At 45.0% G+C, this 13,127-nt stretch overlaps 1 protein-coding gene across 2 annotated transcripts in view; it reads right to left on the minus strand.

Annotated features, from left to right (window-relative positions):
* The window catches only part of LOC126456986 (neither inactivation nor afterpotential protein C), a 390,163-nt gene that overhangs the window by 206,083 nt on the left and 170,953 nt on the right, over positions 1-13,127 (minus strand). For both annotated transcript variants that reach the window (XM_050092949.1, XM_050092948.1), the window contains exon 12: positions 2,584-2,948. In XM_050092949.1, coding sequence (XP_049948906.1) covers positions 2,584-2,948 — 365 coding nt within the window. The remainder of the gene's footprint in view (positions 1-2,583; positions 2,949-13,127) is intronic.

Genomic DNA, 13,127 nt, shown 5'->3' on the forward strand with positions numbered 1-13,127 from the left:
TTTCTGTTTTGAGTTTTATTTGCTGTGAAGTTACTGGAAACACGAGACAGTCACCACGCAAAGGAAAGGCTACAGCGGGTGTAAAGGTCATTCCCATTTAGGTGGTCCTCTAGCAATACTACATTCTTCTTGGCTGGGGAAGGGGAGGGGGGAGGGGAGAGGTGCTCTGTTGATATTACTGAAAACATAAGACCGTCACTATATGCAAGTCAGCATGTGCATAGGAAAGTCCCTCTCAGCTAAGAGGATCATGTGATATTGTACTTTTGGGGGGTTCCATTCTCCATTGACATTACTGGAAATATAGTACAGTCACTACATGCAGGTTAGATTCTAATGCGTGCAAAAAAAAAAAAAAAAAAAAAAAAAAAAAAAAAAAAAAAAAAAAAAAAAAAAACTGTCACTCCTATTTAGATGGCAGTACAAACCCTCGCAGATAACAGGGTCATATGATGTATCCCTTTTTGGGAGCAATCCGTTCTCTGGTCATGAAAACTGATAATGGCCAGGAGGGCAATGCACTGTTCACATGTCTCTCCATAATTGCATCAAGTGAACGCCTCTAGGTTGAGGATGACAAGGTGGTCTGTCGTATCTTGGGCCTTCAAGGTCAGTTTGAACGGAGTTTGAATTTTAAGTTTGATTTCCTGTGAAGTTATTGGATTCACGAGACAGTCAATATGCAAAGGGAAGATTCTGATGCCCAAGAGGGAAACAACCGTTCCGAGTTAGGTGGTCTGCCAGAGACTCTCAGGTAAGAGTGACATATGACCGTTTTTTTTGGGGGGGGGGGCTATTTTCCATTCATGTTATTGGAAAAACAAGACGATCACTACGTGAAGGAAAGGCTCTGACGTGCGCAAAGGAAATAATCCTGATTTGGGCGGTCCTCCAGAACACTCTCAGCCAATAGTGTGACACAACAGTTTGTTCTTTGGGGAACTCAGTCTCCGTTGACGTTATTGGAAACACAGTACGGTGATTATATACTACTGGCCATTAAAATTGGTACACTACGAAGATGACGTGCTACAGACGCGAAATTTAACCGACAGGAAGAAGATGCTGTGATATGAAAGTGATTAGCTTCCCAGAGCATTCACACAAGGTTGGCGCAGGTGGCGACACCTACAACGTGCTGACATGACGAAAGCTTCCAACCGATTTCTCATACACAAACAGCAGTTGACCGGTGTTGTCTGGTGAAACGTTGTTGTGATGCCTCGTGTAATGAGGAGAAATGCGTACCATCACGTTTCCGCCTTTGATAAAGGTCAGATTGTAGCCTATCGCGATTGCGGTTTATCGTATCGCGACATTGCTGCTCGCGTTGGTCGAGATCCAATTACTGTTAGCAGAATATGGAATCGGTGGGTTCAGGAGGCTGTGCTGGATCCCAACGGCCTCGTATCACTACCAGTCGAGATGACAGACATCATATCCGCACGACTATAAGGGATCGTGCAGCCACATCTCGATCCCTGAGCCAACAGATGGGGACGTTTGCAAGACAACAACCATCTGCACGAACAGTTCGATGACTTATGCAGCAGCATGAACTATCAGCTCGGAGACTATGGCTGCTGTTACCCTTGACGCTGCATCACAGACAGGAGCGCCTGCGATGGTGTACTCAACGACGAACCTGGGTGCACGAATGGCAAAACGTCATTTTTCGCATGAATCCAGGTTCTGTTTACAGCATCATGATGGTCGCATCCGTGTTTGTCGACATCGCGGTGAACCCACATTGGAAGCGTGTATTCGTCATCGCCATACTGGCGTATCACCCGGCGTGATGGTACGGGGTATCATTGGTTACACGTCTCGGTCACCTCTTATTCGCATTGACGGCACTTTGAACAGTGGACGTTACATTTCAGATGTGTTACGACCCGTGGGTCTACCCTTCATGCGATCCCTGCGAAACCCTACATTTCAGCAGGATAATGCACGACCGCATGTTGCAGGTCCTGTACGGGCCTCTCTGGATGCAGGAAAAGTTCGACTGCTGCCCTGGCCAGCACATTCTCCAGATCTCTCACCAATTGAAAACCTCTGGACAATGGTGGCCGAGCAACTGGCTCGTCCGAATACGCCAGTCACTACTCTTGATGAACTGTGGTATCGTGTTGAAGCTGCATGGGCAGCTGTACCTGTACACGCCATCCATGCTCTGACTCAATGCCCAGGCGTATCAAGGCCGTTATTACGGCCAGAGGTGGTTGTTCTGGGTACTGATTTCTCAGGATCTATGCACCCAAATTGCGTGAAAATGTAATCACATGTCAGTTCTAGTATAATATATTTGTTCAATGAATACCCGTTTATCATTTCTTCTTGTTGTAGCAGTTTTAATGGCCAGCAGTGTATGAAGGAAACTTTCCAGCACGTGCGAAGGGAACAGTCGTTGCCATTTAGGTGGTTCTCTCGATCGTTGCACCCAACAGTGCCATAGGACTGTAGGTACCATTCGCTAATGACACTAAGGGGACGCACAAGTCGGCCGCAGTACGAGTGGAGGTTTTCAGTGCACGTGAGTGAAGCCGTCCCCCAGAACCGAGACGCTGCCAGCCTGCTCACCGTTGGCGGCGAGGTCGTGGTCGCGCAGGTCGGCCTGCCCGTGCCCGTCGTCCTGGAAGCGCACCTCGCCCAGCTGCAGGATGGCGGCGAGCGTGCGCCACAGCGTCGCCTCCTGGTCGGCGTCGACGCCCAGGTCTCGCAGCGCGGCGCGCAGCTCCTTGAAGCGGCGCACGTTTCCGGAGGCGTCCTCGCGCGGGCCCGCCAGCTGCGGCGGCGCCACCGGCGTCGCGGGGTCCGCCTCCGACGAGGGGGCGGCGCGCAGGTAGCGGTACTGCCGGCCGTCGTTCAGCCCGTGCTGCTTCAGCTTGCCCTCCGCTGCCGAGCCGTCGTACCAGTAGTAGAACACGTGGAAGTTGGCCTGCTGCCTGTGTAGAACAACATACCGTACCACATCATACAAACTGCCCTCGTACTGCTCGTGTATCATCCACGTTTAAGAGGCACGTTCAGTAATTAAGAGGAGACGGAAGGCAATTTTTATCCCTATTCTGCCAATGCTATTTTACCCTTTGAATAGGTACATTTTTCAAAAGAACTACAAGTGATAAAACAATGAAATTTTTCCTGCATATACAGGGTGTTACAAAAAGGTACGGCCAAACTTTCAGGAAACATTCCTCACACACAAATAAAGAAAAGATGTTATGTGGACATGTGTCCGGAAACGAATAATTTCCATGTTAGAGCTCATTTTAGTTTCGTCAGTATGTACTGTACTTCCTCGATTCACCGCCAGTTGGCCCAATTGAAGGAAGGTAATGTTGACTTCGGTGCCTGTGTTTCATGCGCCTCATTGCTCTACAGCACTAGCATCAAGCACATCAGTACGTAGCATCAACAGGCTATTGTTCATCACGAACGTGGTTTTGCAGTCAGTGCAATGTTTACAAATGCGGAGTTGCCAGATGCCCATTTGATGTATGGATTAGCACGGGGAAATAGCCGTGGCGCGGTACGTTTGTATCGAGACAGATTTCCAGAACGAAGGTGTCCCGACAGGAAGACGTTCGAAGCAATTGATCGTCGTCTTAGGGAGCACGGAACATTCCAGCCTATGACACGCGACTGGGGAAGACCTAGAACGACCAGGACACCTGCAATGGACGAGGCAGTTCTTCGTGCATTTGATGATAACCCTAATGTCAGCGTCAGAGAAGTTGCTGCTGTACAAGGTAACGTTGACCACGTCACTGTATGGAGAGTGCTACGGGAGAACCAGTTGTTTCCGTACCATGTACAGCGTGTGCAGGCACTATCAGCAGCTGATTGACCTCCACGGGTACACTTCTGCGAATGGTTCATCCAACAATGTGTCAATCCTCATTTCAGTGCCAATGTTCTCTTTACGGATGAGGCTTCATTCCAACGTGATCAAATTGTAAATTTTCACAATCAACATGTGTGGGCTGACGAGAATCCGCACGCAATTGTGCAATCACGTCATCAACATAGATTTTCTGTGAACGTTTGGGCAGGCATTGTTGGTAATGTCTTGATTGGGCCCCATGTTCTTCCACTTACGCTCAATGGAGCACGTTATCATGATTTCATTCGGGATACTCTACCTGTGGTGCTAGAACATGTGCCTTTACAAGTACGACACAACATGTGGTTCATGCACGATGGAGCTCCTGCACATTTCAGTCGAAGTGTTCGTACGCTTCTCAACAACAGATTCGGTGACCGATGGATTGGTAGAGGCGGACCAATTCCATGGCCTCCACGCTCTCCTGACCTCAACCCTCTTGACTTTCATTTATGGGGGCGTTTGAAAGCTCTTGTCTACGCAACCCCGGTACCAAATGTAGAGACTCTTCGTGCACGTATTGTGGACGGCTGTGATACAATACGCCATTCTCCAGGGCCGCATCAGCGCATCAGGGTTTCCATGCGACGGAGGGTGGATGCATTTCCTGTAACAAAGTGTTTGATGTCACGCTGGTACGTTCTGTTGCTGTGTGCTTCCATTCCATGATTAATGTGATTTGAAGAGAAGTAATAAAATGAGCTCTAACATGGAAAGTAAGCGTTTCCAGACACATGTCCACATAACATATTTTCTTTCTTTGTGTGTGAGAAATGTTTCCTGGAAGTTTGGCAGTACCTTTTTGTAACACCATGGATAGAGGGTGGTCCATTGATGGTGACCGGACCAAATATCTCACGAAATAAGCGTCAAACGAAAAAAACTATAAAGAACGAAACTTGTATAGCTTGAAGGGGGAAAGCAATGGTGCTACGGTTGGCCCGCTAGATGGCGCTGCCATAGGTCAAGCGGATATCAACTGCGTTTTTTAAATAGGAACCCCCATTTTTATTACATATTCGTGTAGTACGTAAAGAAATATGAATGTTTTAGTTGGACCACTTTTTTCGCTTTGTGATAGATGGCGCTCTAATAATCACAAACATATGGCTCACAATTTTGGACGAATAGTTGGTAACAGATAGGTTTTTTAATTTAAAATACAGAACGTAGGTACGTTTGAACATTTTATTTCGGTTGTTCCAGTGTGATACATGTATCTTTGTGAACTTATCGTTTCTGAGAACGCATGCTGTTACAGCGTGATTACCTGTAAATACCACATTAGTGCAATAAATTATCAATATGATGTCCGTCAACCTCAATGCATTTGGCAATACCAGTAACGACATTCCTCTCAAAAGCGAGTAGTTCGCCTTCCGTAATATTTACACATGCATTGACAATGCGCTGACGCATGTTGTAAGGCGTTGTCGGTGCATCACGATAGCAAATATCCTTAAACTTTCCCCACAGAAAGAAATCCGGGTACGCCAGATCCGGTGAACGTGCGGGCCATGGTATGGCCCGACCAATCCACCTGTCATGAAATATACTGCTTCAACTGCACGCGAGCTATGTGCCGGACATCCATCATGTTGGAAGTAAATCGCCATTCTGTCATGCAGTGAAACATCTTGTAGTAACATCGGTAGAACATTACGTAGGAAATCATCATACATTGCATCACTTAGATTGCCATCGATAAAATGGGGGACAATTATCCTTCCTCCCATAATGCCGCACCATACATTAACCCGCCAAGGTCGCTGATGTTCCACTTGTCGCAGCCATCGTGGATTTTCCGTTGCCCAATAGTGCATATTATGACGCTGTTGGTGAATGACGCTTCGTCGCTAAATAGAACGCGTGCATAGAATCTGTCATCGTCCCGTAATTTCTCTTGTGCCCAGTGGCAGAACTGTACACGACGTTCAAAGTCGTCGCCATGCAATTCTTGGTGCATAGAAATATGATACGGGTCCAATCGTTGTTGATGTACCATTCTCAACACCGACGTTTTTGATATTCCCGATTCTCGCGCAATTTGTCGGCTACTGATGTGCGGATTAGCCGCGACAGCAGCTAAAACACCTACTTGGGCATCTTCATTTGTTGCAGGTCGTGGTTGACGTTTCATCTGTGGCTGAACACTTCCTGTTTCCTCAAATAACGTAACTATCCGGCGAACGGTCCGGACACTTGGATGATGTCGTCCAGGATACCGAGTAGCATACATAGCTCACGCCCATTGGGCATTTTGATCACAATAGCCATACATCAACACGATATCGACCTTTTACGCAATTGGTAAACGGTCCATTTTAACACGATGCAAATACCGTCCGCACTGGCGGAACGTTACGTGATACCACGTACTTATACGTTTGTGACTATTACAGCGCCATCTATCACAAAGCGATAAAAGTGGTCCAACTAAAACATTCATATTTCTTTACGTACTACACGAATATGTAATAAAAATGGGGGTTCCTATTTATAAAAAAACGCAATTGATATCCGTTTGACCTACGGCAGCGCCATCTAGCGGTCCAACCATAGCGCCATCTGGTTTCTCCCTTCAAGCTAGACGAGTTTCGTTCTTTGTAGCTTTTTCGTTTGACGCTTATTTCTTGAGATGTTCGCCCCTGTCTCTATCAATGGACCACTCTGTATAACATATATGCCTCAATTTACAAGTAAAATGAACATAATGCCTCTTATGCTTTGAAGAAAAAAAATTATTCTTTCACTAGTAAAATTTAACTTTTTTGTACATTAATTATTATAAAACAGTTTCTGATTATTTGGTAGTTTCTAATTTACTTGTGATAACGTATTACCATCTGCAGTACAAATTGACCAAATTTCATGTTTATAACACCATTAGTTTATCAAATAATGGTACCTGAAAGTAAGGAAAAATGTAGTTTTTAGAAAAATCCGTTTAAAGTTTAATATTGCAATTCTAGTACAGTTATTGATGAGAATTACTTACCACTAATATTTTCCTGCACCATCCCGAGCATCATCTGAGTCATACAGATCTTCTTTTCTTCTCCTGGTCCGTCTTCTTTTCTGTCTGGCGTCTTTTGTGCATTTTAAATTAGCAATATCTGCTTTACGGATTCTCAATTTATCTATTTCCACCAAGGATCTTGCAGTATTTCCATTAGATTTTATGCCCAATAATTCCAAAACATCCAGTTTTATAATTACATCATCATTGAAGCATAAAATAGCATCATAAACACCAAATTTGAGGGTTGTTAGCCGAACGAATGCAGTTTTCGGTAACCGGTTCCGAATGACAGAATTCAAACATTCTTTTAAATTTTGGGGTTTCCCACGAAGACATTTCTTCACCAAGGTATCTTTGCAAATTTCTCTAAATACGGATTTAATTTCATTCATTACTGATCAGGCAAAGAATGTTTGTGGTCATATTTGACACTTCTCCTGTACTTGCACCAAGTGTCAGGATCATTCGGGCAAAGACCGTGCACTGGATTTTTATTTGTGGAAAGCTTATGGAAAAAATAGCCCTTACAGCTTTTTTCATGTTTTCTAAATTCTCTACATTTCTTCTTGTAGCCAAGCCATAATAATTCTGTAATCTATTTCAACATTTGTCAGGCGACTTTTACCACCTATCTTCTTACCATCTTCCATTACTATTTTTGACTTTTCTTTCAATAATCTTCTTAACATGGACCCCGTTCTCTTCTGGACATGCCCAATGCACTCTAATTTAGAAATTGTGAGATTAGGACCATTGGGTTGTTGTGCACATTCTCAGTCATCAACCGTGCTGTCACCGTCCCCTAACATCCTTGGGTCCTTTGACCTACTAACCTCATTTACTTTTACGTATTTATTTCCTCTGAATTTTAATTTAGGTAAGAATTTATTTATTCGTTGCATTTTTATGGAAACACACGAACCCAAAGAAAATACAGATCAACACGTACTCCACTCACAACAAACTTCACTAAGTACAACCATTAACGCTCGAAAACAATAACAAACACGATCGGAAAACGAGTATCGATAGGAGATACAGGGTAAGAAAAATTGAAGCGATAAAACAATAGAAGCATGAAGTACTATACAAGGAGTAAAAGAATCCTGCGCGTTATCTCTCTATGGAGCAAAAAGGAAGGCGTGGCATTTAAATGCCAGATTGCACAGATCGTCAGGAAAACCATCAAACCATCATATCTCACGAAAAAATTGTCGTATTTATATAAAACAAAAACTGTTTCACACAGGAAAGACCAGGAATTTTAAATATGCTAAAATCTAAAAATCGAATTTTTGAAGCCCACTTGCCTTTAGTCTCCCGTTAAGGGAACAAACTGATTTAGAAAAAAGTGTGGATTTTTCTCAAGATAATACTGCCCGCCTCTGTAGCTGAGCGCCCAGCACAGCTGACGGCTGCTGTGCGGGAACCCGATCTCGAATTCCGGCTGGACTGGGGTGTTTATCCACTCGGACTCTGGATGTTATTTTGTCATCATCATTTCATCGCCATTAACGCCCAAATCGCCGAGGAGGCGTCAAATAACAAGAGTAGTACTAGGCAACCGAACAATCCCAGGTGGGGTCTCCGAGCCAATAATGCCATACGATCAATTCAACCTAAACCTCACCAGTATTACTACACTTATGAACAGACAATGGATGCTAGTGGGCATTGAAGTAAATCAGTGGGGGAATTTGAAAATTTGTGGCGCACGAGGACTCTAACCTGGATTTTCCTCTTCTCATGAGATGTCATTTTAATCGCTTCGGCCATCCTGGCACAGTTCCTGAGCGACGCGAAGTTCCAACTTGTCCTCATACTACCGACATAGTGTCCCCGCCCATTAAGCCTCTTCACTCGCAGCATTCGCTGATTCCTATATGAGTTCGAGCGTTGGCTAGTTGGTTGGTTAATTTGCAAGACGGGACCAAACAGCGAGGTCATCGGTCTAGAATTCGAGCGTATGTGTCCTAAGCTGCAGAAGGAATTATTTGGATCGTATAGCGTTTGTTCCAAAGAAGAACTAGTTTTTTGTAAAAAGAAGTCTCTGCCTCGCTGTTTGAGCCACTTTCTCACAATTTCTTTGACCTCCTCGCTGTTGCGGCACTTTTTCTCCACTTAACGTGCCCTTAAATGGACCAAACAAATGAGTATGTGAAGGAGGCAAACCCGGACTGTTGAGAGAATGAGGCAGTGTCATCCAAACCATTTTTAAGATGGTTTCTTGGGTCAGCTGCGTGGTGTGAGGGCCAGCATTGTCGTTTAACCATATCACAGCTTTCCTTTGAGATCCACGAGGCGTTGCTCTCATTACAGACTTTATTCTTCATCAGAATATCCGAGTAGTAGGCGCTGTTTATTGTACGCTGACATTCGAGATAACCACAAAAGACGAAAACGACTTGACACTTCAACTGATCAGCCAGGACGTTGTTCGCTCAGCAATTTGTGGAGCAAACCACAGATTTATACCAACTGTATAATTTAAATAAGTCAGTCACTAGCGTTGGACCGATTTTGAACCGTTTTACCCACTTATAAAAATTTCATACGACTTTCACCATGGGAAAAAATTATTCGAGAAAAGCTTTTAGCCTGTTTTTTTTTTTTACGTTTTGAAAGCAGAAAACCGATCGCTGAACGTTGTTCAACTAATGTGGAAACTTCATCTGGGCACGCCATTGTTAAATGCAATATCGAGGTTGTGAACACAACAATGTTCTCAGTTCATCCAAGTGATGCCAACCTAAAGCTATGAACGCAAAAATTCATCTTACGAACTTTCATTTCTACATCTGTTTGTCTCCTTAATTACTGAATATTCCTTATACATTAATGAACGTCTAGCGGTGTGAACGTGCGCGACGCAAGATCCTAATTGCAGGTTGCCTTTCCAAAGGCTTTCAGGGGCAACAAAAATTTGATTTTCAATGTTTCATATTGTTACTGACCGCATTTAAAGGTTTAAAATAATGTCATAATTTACTCCCCTCCCGCCGGAGGTTCGAGTCCTCTCTCTGGCATGGGCGTGTGTGTTGTTCTTAGCATAAGTTAGTTTAAGTAGTGTGTAGGTATAGGGACCGATGACCTAAGCAGTTTGGTCTCTTAGGAATTCACACCCATTTGAACATTTCATAATTTACCCATTGAAAACTGTAATCTTACCTCAAAGGTTTAATACAAAAGTCAGCTATTTAAGTGAGAATATATGTTGGCCTTATATTTCAGGAGGCAGCGTAAATCAAGGTGCATAGATTACCCACACCATAGTTATCCAGTATATGAGAATCAGAGCACTTAGCGACAGCTAACAAACTTCACACGTAATTCCAAATCATTTTTTAAAAGTTTTTCTCGCTGACACTCCCCACAAGAAAATGAAAGGCAAAACAATTGATCGCTTACTAGAAAGTCCACTGTTCATGCAGTAAATTTCGGGATCAGGTATGACGTTTTAATTTATTACTTGTCCCACAGTAATTCTATTCGCAACACATTTAGCAGACGGTATCTACATGTAGCACTAAATGTACCTGCAAACTATTATGTGATAAATACACTCCTGGAAATTGAAATAAGAACACCGTGAATTCATTGTCCCAGGAAGGGGAAACTTTATTGACACATTCCTGGGGTCAGATACATCACATGATCACACTGACAGAACCACAGGCACATAGACACAGGCAATAGAGCATGCACAATGTCGGCACTAGTACAGTGTATATCCACCTTTCGCAGCAATGCAGGCTGCTATTCTCCCATGGAGACGATCGTAGAGATGCTGGATGTAGTCCTGTGGAACGGCTTGCCATGCCATTTCCACCTGGCGCCTCAGTTGGACCAGCGTTCGTGCTGGACGTGCAGACCGCGTGAGACGATGCTTCATCCAGTCCCAAACATGCTCAATGGGGGACAGATCCGGAGATCTTGCTGGCCAGGGTAGTTGACTTACACCTTCTAGAGCACGTTGGATGGCACGGGATACATGCGGACGTGCATTGTCCTGTTGGAACAGCAAGTTCCCTTGCCGGTCTAGGAATGGTAGAACGATAGGTTCGATGACGGTTTGGATGTACCGTGCACTATTCAGTGTCCCCTCGACGATCACCAGTGGTGTACGGCCAGTGTAGGAGATCGCTCCCCACACCATGATGCCGAGTGTTGGCCCTGTGTGCCTCGGTCGTATGCAGTCCTGATTGTGGCGCTCACCTGCACGGCGCCAAACACGCATACGACCATCATTGGCACCAAGGCAGAAGCGACTCTCATCGCTGAAGACGACAAGTCTCCATTCGTCCCTCCATTCACGCCTGTCGCGACACCACTGGAGGCGGGCTGCACGATGTTGGGGCGTGAGCGGAAGACGGCCTAACGGTGTGCGGGACCGTAGCCCAGCTTCATGGAGACGGTTGCGAATGGTCCTCGCCGATACCCCAGGAGCAACAGTGTCCCTAATTTGCTGGGAAGTGGCGGTGCGGTCCCCTACGGCACTGCGTAGGATCCTACGGTCTTGGCGTGCATCCGTGCGTCGCTGCGGTCCGGTCCCAGGTCGACGGGCACGTGCACCTTCCGCCGACCACTGGCGACAACATCGATGTACTGTGGAGACCTCACGCCCCACGTGTTGAGCAATTCGGCGGTACGTCCACCCGGCCTCCCGCATGCCCACTATACGCCCTCGCTCAAAGTCCATCAACTGCACATACGGTTCACGTCCACGCTGTCGCGGCATGCTACCAGTGTTAAAGACTGCGATGGAGCTCCGTACGCCACGGCAAACTGGCTGACACTGACGGCGGCGGTGCACAAATGCTGCGCAGCTAGCGCCATTCGACGGCCAACACCGCGGTTCCTGGTGTGTCCGCTGTGCCGTGCGTGTGATCATTGCTTGTACAGCCCTCTCGCAGTGTCCGGAGCAAGTATGGTGGGTCTGACATACCGGTGTCAATGTGTTCTTTTTTCCATTTCCAGGAGTGTAGTTCGGGTGATATGACGTTTTATATTCGAGTCATCGCAAATGATCAGGCAGTGAACAAGATCGAAGCAATGCTTCACGGCAATCGTCGATTGGCTTTGTACGAGATAAACGCAACGTATACAGAAATATACCGATCTCTAATGCACGTAATCGTTACTGAAAAAGTCGGTTTTCGAAAATCGTTTGCAAGATGACTACTAAAATAGCTTATAAATCTTCACGAGAATTCCTCGTGCGCTGCGAACTGTAAAGAGAATAATTTCTTGACTATGTTGTTGACGACAAAATGTGAGTCGCCCGCTACACACCTGAGACGAAAAGACAACCAATGTATTGGCGACATTCTTCCTTACCTTCAACGAAAAAATTCGAGCCGTTGTTCTCTCCGAAAAATTTATGGCTGCTGTCTTTTGGGATCGTAAAGGGCTTCTGCTCATTGCATTTTTGCCCCAGGGGAAAAAATTTACTAATAGGCGATAACGTGAAACCCTGAAAGAGTAATGCAGGGAAATACAAAACTAAATGAGGGGAATACTAATGAAAGGAGTGTGACTGTTGCGTGACAGTACACGTTCCCCAACAGTCCCCAACAACTTCTGGATTCATTCGGTTGGGACATCGTGAACCAGCCCACTCACAACCTTCATATTTTAATCTTTTCACGTCTGAGAATCTAGAAATTTAGAGAAACAGAACAAATCTGAGATCCCATGTCGATAGCACACATTACTTCGCGTGAATAAAGAGCCGCTCTGATTTACGTGAACGATGTTTTCTGAACCAGTGCTGGTTGTGTATCAATAGATCATTTTCTTCGAGGTAATTCATAATATCTGAAAGCAGTGTATGTTGCAAAATCCAATCGCAAATCTGCGTTAATGATGTGGGTCTGTGATTCGAAGGATTACATCCATTTTCTTTCTTCTGTGTTGATGTGACCTGTGCAATTTTGCAGCTGATAGGTGCGGATATGCGTCTAGCGAACGGTTGTATATGATAGGTAAATGCAGAGCTATTACTTTAGCATACTCCGGAAGGAACCTAATTGGTATACAACCTGTGGCGGAAGACTTGCCTTTATTAGATTATTTAAGTTGCTTAGCTAGACCGGGGCTATTTACTTCTAAATTACTCTGTTAGCTGCTGTTCTTGATTCCAGTACTGGAATAATTAGTGCGCCATCCTTGGTGAAGGAAATTTCGAATACCGTGTTTAGTAACTCCTCTTTGGTG

This window comes from Schistocerca serialis, chromosome 2, assembly GCF_023864345.2.
Source record: "Schistocerca serialis cubense isolate TAMUIC-IGC-003099 chromosome 2, iqSchSeri2.2, whole genome shotgun sequence".
NCBI lineage: Eukaryota > Metazoa > Arthropoda > Insecta > Orthoptera > Acrididae > Schistocerca > Schistocerca serialis.